General features: G+C 52.1%; 1 protein-coding gene across 1 annotated transcript; it reads right to left on the bottom strand.

Moving 5' to 3' along the window:
* Positions 1-605: 605 nt before the first annotated feature.
* Positions 606-2,781, bottom strand: LOC109757150 (cytochrome P450 710A1). Its single transcript, XM_020315987.4, has one exon. It carries the CDS (start codon positions 2,430-2,432, stop codon positions 900-902), a length of 1,533 nt encoding a protein of 510 aa, XP_020171576.1. The 5' UTR covers positions 2,433-2,781; the 3' UTR covers positions 606-899.
* Positions 2,782-21,878: the final 19,097 nt, after the last annotated feature.

The raw sequence follows: 21,878 nt of genomic DNA, 5'->3' as shown, positions 1-21,878 counted from the left end.
CAAAAAGACATGTTCGGGTAAAAGAGAGAGTTGCCATGTGCTTACAAGCACGCTAGGGCAGTTGCCATGTAAAAGAAAGAGTTGCCATCTGCTTACGTGCACGTTACGGCAGTTGCCATGTATCATGCAAAAACACATGGCAACTCGGGTAAAAAGAGTTGTCATCTGCTTACAAGCAAAGCTAGGGCAGTTACCATGTACTTGCAGAAACACATGGCAAACTGCCAGCTTTGGGTGTGGGCTAGGAGACGGGCGTGTGGGCGAAGTGATAAACACCCACACACCAGCCCCCCCTGCGTGCGTGAAACTAGTGTGTGGGCGAATTGCTAAACGCACATACACCAGCCCCCCGTGTGGTAAAAAAGAACGTGTGGGCGACCGGATGAATGCCCACACACCAGCTTAGTCCTACGTGGCACACAAAACTGCTAGAACGCGCCAAGATTCGTGCAGAATTGGTTGGACGAGGATCCATGCGTGTGGGCGAGTTGCCAGACGCCCACACGTGTGGGCGTTAGACTTTTTGAAAAAAAATCTATATGTACTGCATTATGAAACCACATTTCCAAGTATGAGCTATCCAAACAGGAGACCAAGACTAGAAATAGTCAAACAAATAGTCCAATCGTGCAATTCCATTTCAGAGTTCAGACATGGCCAATTTAACCCCAATATAATATCAGCACATGAGACATGACGCATGCGGCCAGCCGGCCAGCAAACCAATGACAAACAAAATAGTAAACTGATGAATGGACCAACCCGCGCAAGACAGCAATCATCACATTGACATGACCAGATGAAGAAGAATAGAAAGGAAAACATAAACGAATGAGGAAAGGACGAGAGACAGAGGGAACTCTGTGGGTGGGCGAAGGGGACAAGGAAGGCGGACCAGCTCAGAACGATGGGAACGTGTCGCAGCGCTGCTCCATGTACACGGCGCAGCCATCCCTGGGCACGATGGTCGGCATGTACACCGGCTCGTCGCACCCCGCCGTCCTGTCCCGCCGGAAGTCGGCCACGGTCACGAACAGCGCCAGGAACAGCACGAGGTGGTTCAGGGCGTACCGCTGCCCGACGCACTGGTGGGCGCCGGCGCCGAAGGCCAGGAAGTTGCGCTTGCACGCCACGTCCTCCCTGCGCGCCTCCGAGAAGAACCGCTCCGGGTCGAACGCGTCCGCCGAGGTGAACCCCTGGAACGACGACTCGTACACCGACGGGAACACGATGGCCCCCTTGGGCACCGTGTACCACTCCGTCAGCTGGAACGGCTCGCCGGCGACGTGCGTCACCAGCGTCGCCGGAGGGCGGTAGCGGACCACCTCCCGCGCCACCGCCTGGGTGTACGTCATCCCCTGGATCTTCTCGGCGGTGATGGGCTTGCCGGACTCGGGCGACCAGGCCGCGGCCACCTCGGCGCGCACGCGGGCGAGCACGTCCGGGTGGGAGTCCAGGGCGGAGACTGCCCAGCAGAGCGAGGACGTGGACGCGTCCTGGGCGGCGAACAGGAAGTCGAAGAGGAAGCCTCCAAACTCCTCGTCGTCGGTGTGCGCCGGCGGCGGCAGCCCCGCCGCCGCGGCCTCGTCCATCTCCCGCAGCGTCTCCTGCATCCAGTAGTCGACGAGGCACTCCGGCTCGCCGCCGGCGCGCATACGCGCCTTGCTCTTCCGCGCGCACTCCCCGAGCGTGCGCACAAGCCGCGCCACGGCCAGCCTCGCGCGCCGGAACGCGAACCCGGGCAGGTCAACGGGGACGGTCATGAGGCCGAGGTTGAAGAGGGCGTAGTCCTTGGCGAACCTCTCCCTCGCCTTCTCGGTGAGGTAGGACCCCACGAACACCGTCTGCGACGTCTCCAGGTTCATGTCGCGGCAGGGCACCCGTATGGGCATGGCCTCGCCGGTGGCGGCGCTCTGGTCGAGCCACCTCCGGAGGTGAGCCAGGATGACGCGCTGCTGGATGGCGGCGTAGGTGGAGAGCGCGCGCGGCGTGAAGTTGGGCGTGATCCGGCGGCGCAGGTCCTTGTGGTCCTCGCCGAACATGTAGATGAGGTTGTGGTCGCCGAAGAGCCTCTTGCCGAAGGGGTGGCCGATGAGGTGGAAGGCGTCGGGGCGGACGTTGGCGAAGACGCGGTGGGACAGCTCGGAGTCGCGGATGAAGACGATGAAGCGGCCGAAGAGGAAGTCCGCGGCGAGCCCGGCGCCGGACTCCCTGGCCCGCGCCGCCTGCACGTCCCAGAACCCCGTGGGGTCGCGGATCATGCGCACAGCGCTGCCGAGGAACGGCACGACGAGCGACGGGCCTGGCAGGGGGCCCTTCTTGCGGAGGTAGGACAGCTGCTCGGCCAGGAAGTAGAGCGCCACCGCCGCCGCCAAGAACGGCGCCGCCGCGCGCAGGTCAAAGAAATCGGCCGGTCGCAGCAGCTCCGCCATTGCGTTGCGCCCGCCCAATGCTGGCCGGCTCGCTGGCTCAAGCTCTCCCTGGCCTGTACACTAGAAGAACACGAAAATTGTATTGAATTGGTCTATCGGGGACGGCGTATTTAAGCAGCCATGCGTGGCAGGGAGGGGAAGGGAGGAAGGCTGGAGTGGGAACCGGTGGTCAAAGGCTGGGTGGCGCTGGGAAAACGAAAGGTGGTGGCGGCCGTGTTGTGTTGGGCTGGCTGCACGGGCTGGGGCGGATTGGCTCATGGCCTGCAGTCGCTGCGCGCGCGGTGGAAGAAACGAGGCGCGCAGACGGGGAAAGCAGAAGCCGCAACGGGAAAAGCCCGGGGGACGTGGCCTCGTGCTTCTGGATGGCGTTTTGCACGGGAAGGGCATGGGGAGGTACGATGATCCCAGGTTGGTGGCGGCAGGGATGGGCAGGGCGGGGCGGGGCGGCGCACACTGGCACGCACGCAGGCATGTCGCCGGATTTTGAAAAAGGGAAAAGGCCTGTTTTGCCGCCGGAATGTTTCCAGAGACGGAATTACTCACGGTGTTTACAGGAATGGCGTAGAAAACTGTAAGGATGATTTTTTGATAGAAATGTTTTCTGTTTGTCTTGCATCGAATCATGGGAGCTTTATTAAGAAATTAGCACCCTGTTCCTGTTACATTCATTCAGCAAGCACAGCAAGGAATGGTGTACAAATTCTGAGGGATGAGAATTTTGTAGAAAGTTCTTTTTAAGTCCTGTGTGTTGTGGGAATAGATTCCAAATCCTATGTCGGATGTGTTCGTGCTATGCGCATGACAAAATTCGAACAATTCACATATGATGATTAAATCCGGCCGGACATACGTATGATTGAAAGAGCACCAGCGGCTGTGCATCCTTAAAATCCGCTTATTCTGGTCTATCTTTACAGCAATGTCGTGAACTCTATGAACGACACGTACTAAAATGGCGATTGAGCGGGTATTTTCGAGTCAGGCGTCCAACTAGTTCAAATTCCTTGTTCTGCAGCACTGACACCCGCTCTCTAGGCGGCGCGACCGCGGTCGACTTGGACTCATGCTAGATGCGCTCCTGACTACTTTGCGACGACTATGGTCTTCGGAGAGCCGCTTTGTCGGCAGCCACTATATGGCTTTTCTTCTTTCTCTTATGAATATTGGGCTTGATTGTGTTGTGGCCCCAGTTCATGATTCAAGGTTTGGAGGCTGGTTGTATGGATCGTTGCTTTATTTATAAGAGATAATTAGATTTATGCCCCTAGTTATGTCCCACTCGTCTGTTTTACCCCTAATTCCCAAAAGTCAATAGGTCTGTCCAAGTCACTTTTCTCCTATTATGCTTGTGCCCTTTGACCGTTTGACCATCAGTTTGAAAACTTCATAACTAATTCATACTAAATCAGAAAAATGTAAATTAGATACCAAAATGTTCAGAAAAACATCACCTATATGTCAGTGTCATTTGCATTCATGAAAAAAGTGTTGGAAAGTACCCATCCGAGTTTTAGCTCTTATGCTACCACCATGAATAGTAAAATCTAAAAGAGTTCAAAAAAATTAAAAAAACATTGGTGGCAAAGAATGACAAATGTTTTAAGTGCCGGCCAAGTTTCATCAGGGAATAACATTCGTGGGTGCCGTGGCAAAAAAAAAAACAATCAGCACTCCAAAATAGATTATTTTTTTGCCACGACTTCCACGAATGTCGTTCCCTAATGAAACTTGGCAAGTACTTATAACATTTGTTGTTCTTCGCTACCATTTTTTTTTTGAATTTTTTTGAATTTTTTAGAGTTCACTATTCATGGTGGTATCAAAAGAGCTAAAACTCGGATGTGCACTTTTCAACACTTTTTTCATGAATGCAAATGACACTGACATATAGGTGATGTTTTTCTGAACATTTTGGTATCTTATTTGCATTTTTCTGATTCAGTATGAATTAGTTATGAAGTTTTCAAACTAACGGTCAAACGGTCAAAGGGTAAAAGCATAAGAGGAGCAAAGTGACTTGGACAGAACCGGTGACTTTTGGGAATTAGGGATAAAACAGATGAGTGGGACACAACTAGGGGCATAAATCTAATTATCCCTATTTATAAAGAGGGACGGAAGCCTATTTTGAGAATTGATCCTTCAAATATCACATCGTATGATTTTTCCATTTCCATGATTTCCTACCATATGAACCAAACGAGGCCTAAGAGCATCTACATCCGGATACAACATATTCGATCCATCAAACACTTGTGGATGCGCCCGGGCGCGCCCGCTTACAGTGACCGGTCACGCCTCAAAAAATCACTTCCACATCGGATACCTCAATTACGAAACCTCAAATACATACAATTACATGCACGTGAAACATAATCTAAAGCGGAGCCCGGCCGGCTGCGCGTGCCCAGATGTTGCTTCGGGCGCCGGCGAGGTAGAGTAAGACATGGACACGAACCGACTCACAGGAGTCGAGGTCGCCGTCTCCCATGCTCTACTCTTCCTCGCCGAGACTGGAGACTGGAGCTTTCACGGGGCCGGCGGATGTGAGATCAATGATGGGTCTGTCGTGGGAGGAGCCGACAACGTCCACCACGACGCGGTTGCGGCGCCCGGGCTGGTCGTGCACCATACGGGGCGCCGGAGAATGTGAATCCACCTCGCCAACGTCCGCCGTCGCGAGGATCGCCGCCGCCTCCCGCGAGCGCTACCTTAGCACGCCGGCACGCTGCGCCACATTTGCGTCGGACGACACCCATGTGTTCACGTCCGCCTCGGCGGCATTGAAGCGGTTGCGCATCCGCCGCCGCGTTCGGACGCCAGACGGACCGCACCGCCTTCGGTGAGGCATCGGAGACACACCTCCGACCGTCCATCCGCCATTTGGGTAGACGCAATGGACGCTCGACTGAAGGAGTCCGAGCGCTGCCATTGGGCGGCCTCTTCCCGTGAGCGGCGGAGCGCTAGCTGGACAGTTGTAACGCCCGGATAATTAAGCTACAGTGAAACTCTGCTAATAATGCCACATCATCTCCGTTACTGTTACTAATCTCTAGTTAGTTCAAAACCCGTTTAGTAGTCAAATTCAAAATATGTCAAACAACCAAAATTTTCAAACTTTAAAACTAAAATGTTCGGAGTGTGCCAATTAATACTTAGGTATTTAAGATGAAGGAAACACACTTTTACAGAATGCATAAATATTTTAAATTGAATTAAAACAGAAAAGGAAATAAATAAAAGAAAAAGAATAAAAACAAAACCTAACAAAACTAAAGAAAAAAAGGGACCCCCCTCCAAACCCCCTAGGCCAACTGGCCCAGCTAGCCAACAGCCAAGCCGGCCAGTTCAACCGGCCCAGCCGGCCCGGCCCCCCTGCCGTCCCCCTTCCCTGTTCCCCCGACCAGGGTCGGAACAGGGGCGCGTTCCCGCCCGACCACCTCGCCGACACCGACGCCGGGAGGGGATAAGGCCGCCACGCCCCCGCCTCCTTGGTTCCTTCTCCCACTCACCCCCGCTCTCCCTCTCGGTCCCTGCGCCTCCCCTCCCCTTAGATCCACCTCGCCGCTTCCTCCTTCCCCACCGCATTCCGAGCACCGCCACGGACTCGCCGCCGTAAAACACGCGGCCACAGCCATCGCCTCGCCTCGCCAACGTGTCCGTCATTTCCGCCATCGTCTTCCTCGTCGACCGGTGGCTGCAGCTGGAGCTCGGAGGCGCTGCTGCACCGATTCCCCTTCTTCCACATCTTCGGTCGCCGCCGCTCATCCCCGGCTCCGACGACGTCTTTGTAGCTCCTAAACCATTCACCGGCCTCCGTGTGTGCTGCTCGGAGAGCTCCACCCCCCTTCTTTCCCCCGTCCTTGCTTTGTTTCCACGCTGTAACTAGTCATAAACGACGCACCACCATTGCCGAGCTACGGCTTCGCCGTCGAGCTCGCCGTCGCGGTCACCGCACGCGCGGCTCGCGTCCGACCGCGTAATCGTGCTCCCTGCACCACCGCGACACCGATGCTCTCTCCAATGCATCCCCTCGCTGCTCCTAGCTCCGTCCCCGTCGAGCTCGGATTCCGACCGCCGCTGCCCGTCGACACACCGCTCAACCCCGGCCTCCCCTGTGCCTGCGACCACCGCCACTCGACGCGCGCTGTCGCGTGCGTTCGGACACACCTAGCCCCGCGACAAACCGTGCCCCGCAGCCCCGCCTTCAAACTCGCCCGAGCCCCGGCGTCCGCGTAGCACGTCGCCGGCCTCGTTCCGGCGACCAACGGCCCCGTGCTGCTGCCCATCAGCTTCGCCGCATCGCTTAGGCCTCGCCTAGCCTCCCCGTTTACTCACGCGCGCACTGCAGCTCCGTCCCGTCGCAAGCCCGCAACCGTCACAGCCCGACGTCGTCGCCTGCGACCATTCCGGCCACCCCCGCCGTCGTGCTCTTCTCCATCGGAGGCGGCACGAAGAGGCCGTTCCAGAGAGCCAGGCCGCGCCCGATTTGGTCCACCGTGGCCTGTTTCCGAGTTCGCCGGAGCTCGCCACCGCGTCTGGGCTCGCCGGCGCACTCCGGTGGCCGCGCTGACTCAGCGCCGACATGGCGCCGCGGGTCCCACCGCTCAGCCATTGACCCCTGGCCCCCAGGGCCCAGTTGACCCAGTCAACTATGCTGTCTGGGCAGGCCCCAGTCAACTATGCTGACTAGGTAGGCCCCAGTCAATGACACGTGGGTCCCACTGGACCCACAGTTCAGATTTGACCCAGTCAACTGCACTGTTGACTGATGACCTCAACATTGCATCATGATGACATCAGCAAACACTATTCTGGATAATGTTAGAATTAAATAGATAAATAAATTCAGAAAATGATTAAAACTTTAGAAAATCATATAAAATAATCCGTAGCTCGGATGAAAATACTTTGTACATGAAAGTTGCTCAGAACGACGAGACGAATCCGAATACGTAGCCCGTTCGTCCGCCACACATCCCTAGCATAGCAAACACGCAACTTTCCCCCTCTGGTTCATCTGTCCGAAAACGCGAAACACCGGGAATACTTTCCCGGATGTTTCCCCCCTTCACCGGTGTCACCTACTACCGCATTAGGGCACACCTAGCACCGTTCATTGTCATGGCATGCATCGTCATGCATATGTTTGCTTTATATTTATTGTTTCTTCCCCCTTTTCTCTCGCTAGACACCGAGACCGACGACGCTGCTACCCAGTACGACTACGGTGTTGATGACCCCTCCTTCTTCGCTGAGCTTCCAGGCAAGCCCCCCCTTGATCACCAGATATCACCTATTCCTTCTCTTTCTGCTTGCATTAGAGTAGTGTAGCATGTTACTGCTTTCGGTTAATCCTATTCTGCTGCATAGCCTGTCTTTGCTACTACTGTTGTTACCTTTACCTGCAATCCTAAATGCTTAGTATAGGATGCTAGTATTCCATCAGTGGCCCTATATTCTTGTCCGTCTACCATGATATACTATCGGGCCGTGATCACTCGGGAGTTGATCACGGGTATATACTTATATACATAATATATGATACCTGTGGTGACTAAAGTCGGGTCGGCTCGTAGAGTACCCGCGAGTGATTCACGAATTGGGGGCTGAAAGGACCTTTGTCCCGACGGTCTTCTGGGTGGATCTTTGTGGCGGAGCGATAGGGCAGGTCAAGACTACCTAGGTGAGAGGTGGGCCTGGCCCTGGTCGGCGTCCGCGGTTACTTCAAAATTAACACGCTTAACGAGATCTTGGTATTTGATCTGAGTCTATCCACTGGCCTATACGCACTAACCAATTACGCGGGAACAGTTATGGGCACTCGACGTCGTGGTATTAGCCGAAGCCTTCGTGACGTCAGCGACTGAGCGGCGCGCGTCGGGTTGGACCGCGTGACGCAGCTTCCTTTGAAATGGAGGTTGCTAGGTCTGCTCTCCGGCCGCCCATGCAACGTGCAGGTGTGCAATGGGCGATGGGCCCAGACCCCTGCGCGCATAGGATTTAGACCGGTGTGCTAACCTCTCTGTTGTGCCTAGGTGGGGCTGCGACGTGTTGATCTTTCGAGGCCGGGCATGACCCAGGAAAGTGTGTCCGGCCAAAGGGATCGAGCGTGTTGGGTTATGTGGTGCACCCATGCAGGGAAGTTTATCTATTCGAATAGCCGTGTCCCTAAGTAAAAGGACGACCGGAGTTGTACCTTGACCTTATGACAACTAGAACCGGATACTTAATAAAACACACCCTTTCAAGTGCCAGATACACCCCGGTGATCGTCCTCTAACAGGGCGACGAGGAGAGGATCGCCGGGTAGGATTATGCTATGCGATGATACTTGGTGAACTTACCATCTACTCTCTTCTACATGCTGCAAGATGGAGGCTGTCAGAAGCGTAGTCTTCGACAGGACTAGCTATCCCCCTCTTATTCTGGCATTCTGCAGTTCAGTCCACCGATATGGCCCCTTTAAAAATATACCCATGCATATGTAGTGTAGATCCTTGCTTGCGAGTACTTTGGATGAGTACTCACGGTTGCTTTGCTCCCCCTTTTCCCCCTTTTCCTTTCTTCCTGGTTTTCGCAACCAGATGCTGGAGCCCAGGAGCCAGACGCCACCATCGACGATGACTCCTACTACACCGGAGGTGCCTACTACTATGTGCAGGCCGCTGACGACGACCATGAGTAGTTTAGGAGGATCTCAGGCAGGAGGCCTGCGCCTCTTTCGATCTGTATCCCAGTTTGTGCTAGCCATCTTATGGCAACTTGATTAACTTATGTCTGTACTCAGATATTGCTGCTTTCGCTGACTCGTCTATGATCGAGCACTTGTATTCGAGCCCTTGAGGCCCCTGGCTTGTATTATGATGCTTGTATGACATATTTATGTTTTTAGAGTTGTGTTGTGATATCTTCCTGTGAGTCCCTGATCTTGATCGTACACGTTTGTGTGCATGATTAGTGTACAATTGAATCGGGGGCGTCACAAATTGGTATCAGAGCCGACTGCCTGTAGGAATCCCCCTTCCACACTCCTTGGCCGAAGTCGAGTCTAGACAATGCAAAACTTTTTACTAACATGGCTGTGTGTCTTACGGGCTCACGTCGCCATTTGGGTGGTATTAGGATCTTTTACTCCTCGATCTTTACTCCGGGACTCTGAACTCTCTTCTACTCGGGTTAAACGAATTTTCTAACTCTAACATTAGGATCCCGTGACCACATTCACCCGAAAGTTGGATAAGCCATAGTTATTCTTTAGGATAGTATTTTTAAAAGTACCAACACTATCATTTGACTCCTTTGAAACATCTTTGCTTTCAGATGGAACCCACAAGGCAAGTCATGCGCCACACGACGGCCATTGGTGCCTCGGGATCACCTGCTGTGCTAGCTGAGATGATGAGCTATCTGGGTTATCGCTGGCACCCTGAGTACACCGTCTACGAGGAGTACCAGGACTTTAACCAGGAGCAGTACCGTGGCATCGTCCACCTCTACTCTCGGGAGTATGACTCCACTACTGTGCTGCACACTGCTCACGGTGTTGGAGTGACCATCGATTTGGCAGTCCACGATGCTGCTTATGCCGCTCTGACACGTCTTCGTGGAGAGTATCTGGTGTTGGACACTTCCCCTTTCAGGCACATTGCTATCGCATCCGATGTTGGTGCGGAGGGATACTACACTGCTGCCTACTCCACTGTCACCCGAGAGCCCTTCTACCATCAGAACTTGGTTCTGCATGCTGATGGGCTGGATCGAGCTAACCGAGCTCTTCACCATGAGTTGTACACCACCCGTCAGCACCTTTACCGTGCTCTGACGCTGTTGCACCCCCTTGTCCAATCTGGTGAGCTGTCGCGATCTACGGTCTACCCAGCCAGGACCGTGATGCCCCAGGGTGTCGGCTGGCCAGATGTGGGAGGCTACTCTCCCGCACTTGGTCCTCTTTTGCCACCTGAGCGTCGGGTTCTGCACCAGAGTATCCGCGGACCCCAGACTACTGACGTGGAGGACTTTCCGTCGCGTCACTACCAGCTGTCAGGCTACACCTACCTCCACAGTTCCTCCTGGGACTGATGTAGGCTTGCTTATTAGTATTAGATGCATTCGCCGCGAGCCTGCGAGCCGCCTATGATGTCCTTAGTCTATGTACTGAACTCTATGCATGATCCCTTTTGAAGGTGTGCCGACTACCATGTAGTATCTATTGTGCTCCTTTCTTTATGCATGTTTCATCATGAATGATTCTTGTCTTTGCAAATTTCTCAATGCTGAACTACCCCTGTTAAATTTTAGCAGCATGGTTAGACCAGGTGGTCGTGGTCGTGGTGGCTATGCCCCACCACCGCCTGAGTATATGGCTGGTATGATCCAACAACTCGAGCTGAATCGCCAGTTCATGGAAAATATGATGGCTCAGTTCCCTCGCCCCAATATGAACCAGCAGCCAGCCCAAGTGACTCTGCAGGATTTCATGCGCCTCAAGCCAACTGTGTACCGCATCTCAACTCAGCCTCTGGATGCTGATGACTGGCTCCGTGACATCACCTATGAGATGGAGTCCGCTGATGTAGCCCCTGGCCGCTATGTCACCTTTGCTTCCTTCTTTCTGAAGGGACCCGCTGCTCAATGGTGGGACAGCCACAGGCGTACTCTGCGAGCTGGAACAATCATCACCTGGCCAGATTTCCAAGCCGCTTTCCGTGCCCGCTTCATTCCTCAGGGAGTCATGGACCGGAAGAAGCGTGAGTTCCGCAACCTCACCCAGGGCAACAAAACCGTGGAAGCTTATTAGCGGGAGTTTCTGGACTTGTCCCGCTATGCTGAAGAGGACATTGCAACTGATGCTCGCAAACAGGAGAAGTTTCATGATGGACTACAAGCTGACATCAAGCTCGCACTACTAGTGCATGACTTTGCCGATTTCGCCACCTTGGTGAACAAGGCCATCAGTGTCGAGATTGGTCTGCAGGAACACCAGAGCTCTCACAGGCGCAACCGTGACACGGGCTCCTCTTCAGGCCTGCCCTCGCAGAAGTGTAGGATATGGATTCCCAACAGCATGTACCAGCCAACTGCACCTGCCCCAAGGCAGTCCTATGCTGCACCGCGTCTGCCTGCCCCACCAGCTAGGCAGCCAAGACTTCCAGCTCCACCACCTCGAGCTCCTGTTCCCACTCCCAATAATGGTCTGTGCTACAAGTGTGGTCAACCAGGTCACCTTTCCAGGAACTGCTATCAGAATTAGAATCAGAATCAACTGGCCCTTCCCGCAGCTGGCCGTGGAAACAACCATGCCCGCAACAACAATGACAAGTCTTATGGTCGTGTTCATGCCAACCACGTTGATCTCAATGAAGCTCAAGACTAGCCTGCTACCATGATGGGTACTCTTCTCGTAAATTTAGTACCAGCATATGTTTTATTTGATACAGGTGCATCGCATTCATTCATGTCAGAAGATTTTGCATGCTTGCACGACATTAAATGTGAGGACATGAATGCTTCGCTATTAGTACACACCCCTGCGGGCCAATGTCGGACCTCCATGATTTGCAACGAGGTCCCTGTTGAAATCAAAGGACTGGAATTCCTTGTCTCTCCCATCGTATTGAAGTCATGTAGCATTGATCTCATTCTGGGAATGGATTGGTTGAAAGCGGATACTGCTTCTATAGTTTGCGCCACTAAGACCGTCCATCTGCTACACCCTTCCGATGAAATAATAAGCTACAATGCCCGCCTGGCTCAAAATGCCGAGGCACGGCTTTATGCCTTGAATGCATTGAACGCTGCACCACTCGAGGGCATTGAAAACATTCCCGTCGTTCGCGAATTCCAAGACGTCTTTCCTGAAGAACTTCCAGGGATTCCCCCTGCTAGAGCTATCGAATTCATCATCGACTTGAAACCAGGCACCACTCCTATAGCCAAACGACCCTACAAGATGCCGCCGCATGAACTCATTGAGCTTAAGGAGGAAATCGACAAATCTCTTCGCAAAGGTTTCATTCGCCCAAGTTGCTCTCCTTGGGGAGCACCTTCTCTTTTTGTCAAGAAGAAGGATGGGACAAACCTATTGGTCCAAGATTACCATCCTATTAACCAAGCTACCATTCAGAACAAATATCCTCTTCCTCGGATCAATGATCTGTATGATCAACTGGCTGGTTCATCAGTGTTCTCTAAACTCGACTTGAGGTTGGGTTACCACCAGATCCGTGTTCGTGAAGAGGATATCCCAAAGACCGCCTTCGTGACTCGATATGGTTGATACGAGTACACCGTCATGTCTTTCGGCTTAACCAATGCTCCATCCACCTTCTCTTGTCTGATGAACTATATATTCATGGATTACCTTGACAAGTTCGTCGTGGTCTATCTGGATGATATCCTGGTATTTTCCAAGAACAAAGAGGAACATGCTGAACATCTTCGTCTTGTGCTGGAAAAGCTACGAGAGCATCAACTATATGCCAAGTTCTCCAAATGTGAATTCTGGCTACCCGAAGTAACCTATCTTGGGATGTCATCTCTAAGGATGGTATAGCTGTCAACCCTGAACGAGTCCAGGCTATTCTCGAATGGACTCCTCCGAAGAATGTCAAGCAAGTCAGAAGTTTTCTCGGTCTCGCCAGCTATTGCCGTCGATTCACCGAGAACTTCTCCAAGATCGCCAGGCCTCTGACTAACCTGTTGCATATGAGCGTCAAGTTCCAATGGACAGACAAATGTCAGGAAAGTTTCCAGGCACTCAAAGTCAAGTTGACTTCTGCCCCAGTGCTTGCTCCACCTGATACTAAGAAGGACTTCGTCATTTACTGCGACGCTTCCCGTCAAGGATTAGGCTATGTCCTAATGCAAGAGCGCAAAGTGATTGCTTATGCCTCCCGTCAATTCCGCCCTCACGAAGAGAACTACCCAGTTCACGACCTCGAGCTTGCTGCTGTCATTCATGCACTAAAGCAGTGGCGACATTACCTTCTTGGTAATCGTTGCGAGATCTTCACCGACCACCAAAGTCTGAAGTATCTGTTTACTCAGCCAGATCTGAACCTCCGTCAGCAGAGATGGATGGAGACTGTTGCAGACTTTGACTTGGGTATTTCCTATACACCAGGCAAGGCTAATGTAATGGCTGATGCCTTGAGCCGCAAGTCTTACTGCAACCATCTCGAGGTTCGCAAAGTTCAGCCCTCGCTTGTTGAAGAATTCAGAAAGCTGAACCTCCATATTGTTCCTCCGGGTGCACTTGCTCCCCCTCCTAAGGAGTTTCGCAAGATGAACCTCCGTGTTGTTTGATACGTCTCCAACGTATCTATAATTTTTGATTGTTCCATGCTATTATATTATCTGTTTTGGATGTTTATGGGCTTTATTAAACACTTTTATATTATTTTTGGGACTAACCTATTAACCCAGAGCCCAGTGCCAGTGCCAGTTTCTGTTTTTTCCCTTGTTTCAGTGTTTCGCAGAAAAGGAATATCAAACGGAGTTCAAACGGAATGAAACCTTCGGGAGAGTTATTTTTGGAATGGAAGCAATCCAGGGGACTTGGGGTGCACGTAAGGGAAGCAATGAGGAAGGCACGAGGCAGGGGGGCACGCCCTCCACCCTCGTGGGCCCCTCGTGGCTCCCCTGACCGACTTCTTTCGCCTATATACCCATATACCCTAAAACCATCGGGGGCAGAATAGATCAGGAGTTCCGCCGCCGCAAGCCTCTGTAGCCACCAAAATCCAATCGGGACCCTGTTCCGGCACCCTGCAGGAGGGGGGATCCATCACCGGTGGCCATCTTCATCATCCCGGCGCTCTCCATGACGAGGAGGGAGTAGTTCACCCTCGGGGCTGAGGGTATGTACCAGTAGCTATGTGTTTGATCTCTCTCTCTCTCTCGTGTTCTTGATTTGGCACGATCTTGATGTACCGCGAGCTTTGCTATTATAGTTGGATCTTATGATGTTTCTCCCCCTCTACTCTCTTGTAATGGATTGAGTTTTCCCTTTGAAGTTATCTTATCGGATTGAGTCTTTAAGGATTTGAGAACACTTGATGTATGTCTTGCATGTACTTATCTGTGGTGACAATGGGATATTCACGTGATGCACTTGATGTATGTTTTGGTGATCAACTTGCGGGTCCCGTTTGTGAACTTATGCATAGGGGTTGGCACACGTTTTCGTCTTGACTCTCCGGTAGAAACTTTGGGGCACTCTTTGAAGTTCTTTGTGTTGGTTGAATAGATGAATCTGAGATTGTTTGATGCATATTGTATAATCATACCCACGGATACTTGAGGTGACATTGGAGTATCTAGGTGACATTAGGGTTTTGGTTGATTTGTGTCTTAAGGTGTTATTCTAGTACGAACTCTATGATAGATCGAACGGAAAGAATAGCTTCGTGTTATTTTACTACGGACTCTTGAATAGATCGATCCAAAAGAGTAACTTTGAGGTGGTTTCGTACCCTACAATAATCTCTTCGTTTGTTCACCGCTATTAGTTACTTTGGAGTGACTCTTTGTTGCATGTTGAGGGATAGTTATATGATCTAATTATGTTATTATTGTTGAGAGAACTTGCACTAGTGAAAGTATGAACCCTAGGCCTTGTTTCCTAGCATTGCAATACCGTTTACGCTCACTTTTATCATTAGTTACCTTGCTGTTTTTATATTTTCAGATTACAAAAACCCATATCTACCATCCATATTGCACTTGTATCACCATCTCTTCGCCGAACTAGTGCACCTATACAATTTACCATTGTATCGGGTGTGTTGGGGACACAAGAGACTCTTTGTTATTAGGTTGCAGGGTTGCTTGAGAGAGACCATCTTCATCCTACACCTCCCACGGATTGATAAACCTTAGGTCATCCACTTGAGGGAAATTTGCTACTATCCTACAAACCTCTGCACTTGGAGGCCCAACAATGTCTACAAGAAGAAGGTTGCGTAGTAGACATCATTGTTGCCCAAGGTTCCCTCAATACCCTGGCTGTCGAACCAGATCTCTTGGACTCCATCAAGAGAATTCAGGGATATGACTCTCAAGTTGAGAAGATTAAATGCTACCTCGCAGAAGGAAAGCCCTCATTCTTCACTATTGCTGATGGTGGCACTTTGTACTTCAAAGGCCGCCTAGTGGTGCCTTGTAAGGAGGAAAACCTGGATATGACACATGAGGTTATGAAAGAAGCTCATGATACGCCTTTGTCTATTCATCCCGGTAGTACAAGGATGTACCAAGACATTCGTCAGAGATTCTGGTGGTCTAATATGAAGCAAGACATTGCTCGTTATGTTGCTGAGTGTGACGTTTGCCGTCGTATCAAAACAGAACATCAAAGGCCTGCTGGAACTCTGCAAACTATCTCTATTCCTGAATGGAAATGGGACCATGTTGAAATGGATTTCGTCACTCCCAAATCGCAGAAGGGTAATGATGCTACTCTTGTCGTCATTGACCGGCTTTCTAAAGTTGCACATTTTCTGGCGGTCAAAGAAACGATCACTGCTAGTCAGCTTGCAACTCTGTACATGTCCAGAATTGTTTCACTTCACGGTATTCCACTGGTTATCAGTTCAGACCGTGGCAGCTTGTTTACTTCAAGATTCTGGGCAAGTTTCCAAGAAGCTATGGGAACTCATCTGGCGTTCAGTACTGCATGTCATCCTCAGTCGCAAGGACAAGTTGAACGCGTCAACCAAATCCTCGAAGACATGCTTCGAGCTTGTGTTATTTCCTTTGGCAAGAAATGGGAGGAATCTCTCCCGTATGCTGAGTTCTCTTATAACAATAGCTATCAAGCTAGTCTCAAGATGGCCCCCTTCGAAGTGCTATATGGACGAAAGTGCCGAACCCCTTTGAACTGGTCAGAAACTGGGGAACATCCACTCTTCGGTCCGGATATTATCCAACATGCCGAAGAACAAGTCCGCATCATTCGTGAGAATCTCAAGACTGCTCAGTTGCGTCAGAAGAGTCAGTATGACCGCCATCATAAAGACATGGTCTATCAACCTGGCGAAAAGGCTTATCTCCGAGTCACACCAATGAAGGGTACTTACCGCTTCAAGATCAAGGGCAAGCTCGCTCCTCGCTACATTGGTCCATTCACTATTCTCGAAAGGCGTGGAAAAGTGGCATACCAACTGGAGCTTTCGTCGAACCTTTCTCAGGTTCACGATGTGTTCCACGTGTCACAACTCCGCCGCTGCTTCAAGGACCCAATCCGAGCAGTGGATCATGAAGTGCTCGAATTACAACAGGACCTCTCCTATAAATAACATCCGGTCCGCATTCTCGACCAAGCTGAACGCCGCACACGTCAGAAGGCGATCAAGTTCCTCAAGGTCCAGTGGTCGCATCACTCTGAAGACGAAGCCACTTGGGAACGCGAGGATCGCCTCCGTGATGAATACCCCGCATTGTTTCCTTCTACCTCCTAAATCTCGGGACGAGATTTCTTGTAGTGGAGGAGATTTGTAACGCCCGGATAATTAAGCTACAGTGAAACTCTGCTAATGATGCCATGTCACCTCCGTTACTGTTGCTAATCTCTAGTTAGTTCAAAACCCGTTTAGAAGTCAAAATTCAAAATATGTCAAACAACCAAAATTTCCAAACTTTAAAACTAAAATGCTCGGAGTGTGCCAATTAATGCTTAGGTATTTAAGGTGAAGGAAACACACTTTTACAGAATGCATAAATATTTTAAATTGAATTAAAACAGAAAAGGAAATAAATAAAAGAAAAAGAATAAAAACAAAACCTAACAAAACTAAAGAAAAAAAGGAACCCCCCTAACCCCCTGGGCCAACTGGCCCAGCTAGCCAACAGCCAAGCCGACCAGTTCAACCGGCCCAGCTAGCCCGGCCCCCCTACCGTCCCCCTTCCCTGTTCCCCCGACCAGGGTCGGAACAAGGGCGCGTTCCCGCCCGACCACCTCGTCGGCACCGACGCAGGGAGGGGATAAGGCCGCCACGCCCCCGCCTCCTCGGTTCTTTCTCCCACTCACCCCTGCTCTCCCTCTCGGTCCCTGCGCCTCCCCTCCCCTCAGATCCACCTCGCCGCTTCCTCCTTCCCCACCGCATCCGAGCGCCGCCATGGGCTCGCCGCCGTAAAACGTGCGGCCACAGCCATCACCTCGCCTCGCCAACGTGTCCGTCGTCTCTGCCATCGTCTTCCTCGTCAACCGGTGGCCGCAGCTGGAGCTCGGAGGCGCTGCTGCACCGGTTTACCTTCGTCCACATCTCCGGTCGCCGCCGCTCATCCCCGGCTCCGACGACGTCTCTGCAGCTCCTAAACCATTCACCGGCCTCCGTGTGTGCCGCTTGGTGAGCTCGACCCCCCTTCTTTCCCCCGTCCTTGCTTCGTTTCCACGCCGTAACTAGTCATGCGCGACGCACCACCATTGCAGAGTTACGGCTTCGCCGTCGCGGTCACCGCACGCGTGGCTCGCGTCCGACCGCGGAATCATGCTCCCTGCACCACCGCGACACCGATGCTCTCTCCAATGCATCCTCTCGCTGCTCCTAGCTCCGTCCCTGTCGAGCTCCGATTCCGGCTGCCGCTGCCCGTCGACGCACCGCTCAACCCCGGCTCCCCCTGTGCCTGCGACCACCGCCACTCGACGCGCGCTGTCGTGTGCGTTTGGACACACCTAGCCCCGCGACAAACCGTGCCCCGCAGCCCCGCCTTCAAACTCGCCCGAGCCCCGGCGTCCGCGTAGCACGTCGCTGGCCTCGTTCCGGCGACCAACGGCCCCGTGCTGCTGCCCATCTGCTTCGCCACATCGCTTAGGCCTCGCCTAGCCTCCCCGTTTAATCACGCGCGCACTGCAGCTCCGTCCCATCGCAAGCCCGCAACCGTTGCCGCCCGACATCATCGCCGACGACCATTTCCGCCACCCCCGCCGTCGTGCTCTTCTTCATCGGATGCGGCGCGAAGAGGCCGTTCTAGAGAGCTAGGCCGCGCCCGATTTGGTCCACCGTGGCCTATTTCCGAGTTCGCCGGAGCTCGCCACCGCGTGTGGGCTCGCCGGCGCACTCCGGTGGCCGAGCTGACTCAGCACCGACGTGGCACCGCGGGTCGCACTGCTCAACCACTGACCCCTGCCCCCCTGGGCCTAGTTGACCCAGTCAACTATGCTGACTTGGCAGGCCCCAGTCAACTATGCTGACTGGGCAGGCCCCAGTCAATGACACGTGGGTCCCACTAGACCCACAGGTCAGATTTGACCCAGTCAACCGCACTGTTGACTAATAACCTCAATATTGCATCATGATGGCATCAACAGACACTATTCTGGATAATGTTAGAATTAAATAGATAAATAAATTCAGAAAATGATTAAAACTTTAATAAATGATATAAAATAATCTGTAGCTCGGATGAAAATACTTTGTACATGAAAGTTGCTCAGAACAACGAGACGAATCTGGATACGCAGCCCGGTCATCCGCCACACATCCCTAGCATAGCAAACACGCAACTTTCCCCCTCCGGTTCATGTGTCTGAAAACGCAAAACACCGACTTTCTCGGATGTTTCCCCCCTTCACCGGTATCACCTACTACCGCGTTAGGGCACACCTAGCACCGTTCATTGTCATGTCACGCATCATCATGCATATGTTGGCTTTATATTTATTCTTTCTTCCCCCTCTTCTCTCAATAGACACCAAGACCGACGATGCTGCTACCCAGTACAACTACGGGGTTAACGACCCCTCCTTCTCGGCTGAGCTTCCAGGCAAGCCTGCCCCCTTAATCACCAGATATCGCCTATTCCTTCTCTCTCTGCTTGCATTAGAGTAGTGTAGCATGTTACTGCTTTCGGTTCATCCTATTCTGCTGCATAGCCTGTCTTTGCTACTACTGTTGTTACCTTTACCTGCAATCCTAAATGCTTAGTATAGGATGCTAGTATTCCATCAGAGGCCCTACATTCTTGTCCGTCTGCCATGCTATACTATTGGGCCGTGATCACTCGGGAGTTGATCACGGGTATATACTTATATACATAATATATGATACTTGTGGTGACTAAAGTTGGGTCGGCTCGTAGAGTACCCGTGAGTGATTCACGGATTGGGGGCTGAAAGGACCTTTGTCCCGATGGCCCACTGGGTGGATCTTTGTGGCGCAGCAACAGGGCAGGTTGAGACTACCTAGGTGAGAGGTGGGCCTGGCCCTGGTCGGCGTCCGCGGTTATTTCAAAATTAACACGCTTAACGAGATCTTGGTATTTGATCTGAGTCTGGCCACTGGCCTATACGCACTAACCAACTACGCGGGAACAGTTATGGGCACTCGACGTCGTGGTATCAGCCGAAGCCTTCGTGACGTCAGTGATTGAGCGGCGCGCGCCGGGTTGGACCGCGTAACGCAACTTCCTTTGAAATGGAGGTTTCTAGGTCTGCTCTTCGGCCGCCTATGCAACGTGCAGGTGTGCAATGGGCGATGGGCCTAGACCCCTGTGTGCATAGGATTTAGACCGGCGTGCTGACCTCTCTGTTGTGCCTAGGTGGGGCTGCGATGTGTTGATCTTCCGAGGCCGGGCATGACCCAGGAAAGTGTGTCCGGCCAGAGGGATCGAGAGTGTTGGGTTACGTGGTGCACCCCTGCAGGGAAGTTTATCTATTCGAATAGCCGTGTCCCTCGGTAGAAGGACGACCCGGAGTTGTACCTTGACCTTATGACAACTAGAACCGGATACTTAATAAAACACACCCCTTCAAGTGCCAGATACAACCCGGTGATCTTTCTCTAACAGGGCGACGAGGAGAGGATCACCGGGTAGGATTATGCTATGCGATGATACTTGGTGAACTTACCATCTACTCTCTTCTACATGCTGCAAGATGGAGGCTGCCAGAAGCGTAGTCTTCGACAGGACTAGCTATCCCCCTCTTATTCTGGCATTCTGCAGTTCAGTCCACCGATATGGCCCCTTTACACATATACCCATGCATATGTAGTGTAGATCCTTGCTTGCGAGTACTTTGGATGAGTACTCACGGTTGCTTTGCTCCCCCTTTTCCTTTCTTCCTGGTTGTCGCAACCAGATGCTGGAGCCCAGGAGCTAGACGCCACCATCGATGACGACTCCTACTACACCGGAGGTGCCTACTACTACGTACAGGCTGCTGACGATGACCATGAGTAGTTTAGGAGGATCCCGGGCAGGAGGCCAGCGCCTCTTTCGATCTGTATCCCAGTTTGTGCTAGCCATCTTATGGCAACTTGATTAACTTATGTCTGTACTCAGATATTGTTGCTTCCGTTGACTCGTCTATGATCGAGCACTTGTATTCAAGCCCTCGAGGCCCCTGGCTTGTATTTTGATGCTTGTATGACTTATTTATGTTTTTAGAGTTGTGTTGTGTTATCTTCCCATGAGTCCCTGATCTTGATCGTACACGTTTGCGTGCATGATTAGTGCACGATTGAATCGGGGGCGTCACAACAGTCATCTCCTCCTCGGGACCGCGTGGGATGAGCTCCGGATCATTGGATCTGGAGGTGTAGGACTCCGATCCGATGCCCTCAATGCCGGAGAAGGTAGGAGATCGCCGGGCAAGAGTTTGGTGACAAAGTGGAGTGAACTGGAGTGGCTAGGGTTTGGTCTGGGCAGCAAATGGGGACGAGTACATTGGGGTCGGGTGGGCTAGCATGACCGGGTCCGACATGAGAGACATGTCCAGTCACGCCCAGGCCACCCATATCCGCTCCATATTTTGGTTGGATATGATGGGTGTCGGTCAACCCGGGTGTTTGAGGACGGTTTGAGACACCCGTTTGGATCGATCTTTTGTGAAAGATCAGTGACCGGGCCATCCGCATGGGCGTTTAAGGGGGTTTGATGCGCCCAGCTGAAGATACTCTAAGAGGATCTATCCAAATGTTAGTTGATCTCTAAAAGTTTGTCTAGCACACCGAGTTTTGAGAAAGGAAGGACAAGGGATTACACGTCTGGAAGATAAGATTTCGGTTAAAAGCTCTCGTTGTGTTATGCTGTCCCTCAAATCAGAATTATTATTCGTCCAAGGACATGGATATGGGAGTCGGCCATTGAGGGAGTCCTGGATTAAGGGGTCCTCGGATGTCTGGCCCATGTGACGTGGGCCGGACTGATGGGCTACGAAGATACAAGACCGAAGACTCTCACCCGTGTCCGGATGGGACTCTCCTTGGCGTTCGGATATGAAGATTCCTTTCTCTGTAACCGACTTTGTACAACCCTAGTCCGCTCCGGTGTCTATATAAACCAGAGGGTTTAGTCCGTAGAGGCAATCATAATCATATAGGCTAGACTTCTAGGGTTTTAGCCATTACGATCTCGTGGTAGATCAACTCTTGTAATACTCATATTCATCAAGATCAATCAAGCAGGAAGTAGGGTATTACCTCCATAGAGGGCCCGAACCTG

Source organism: Aegilops tauschii, chromosome 3 (genome assembly GCF_002575655.3).
Source record: "Aegilops tauschii subsp. strangulata cultivar AL8/78 chromosome 3, Aet v6.0, whole genome shotgun sequence".
NCBI classification, from domain to species: Eukaryota; Viridiplantae; Streptophyta; class Magnoliopsida; order Poales; family Poaceae; genus Aegilops; species Aegilops tauschii.
Note: the sequence above shows the minus strand (reverse complement) of the source record. Positions and strands in the feature narration are given on the sequence as shown.

What these genes read in the sequence shown, in the direction of transcription:
- LOC109757150 (XM_020315987.4), bottom strand. Translation starts at nt 2,432, where the DNA reads ATGGCGGAGCTGCTGCGACCGGCCGATTTCTTTGACCTGCGCGCGGCG.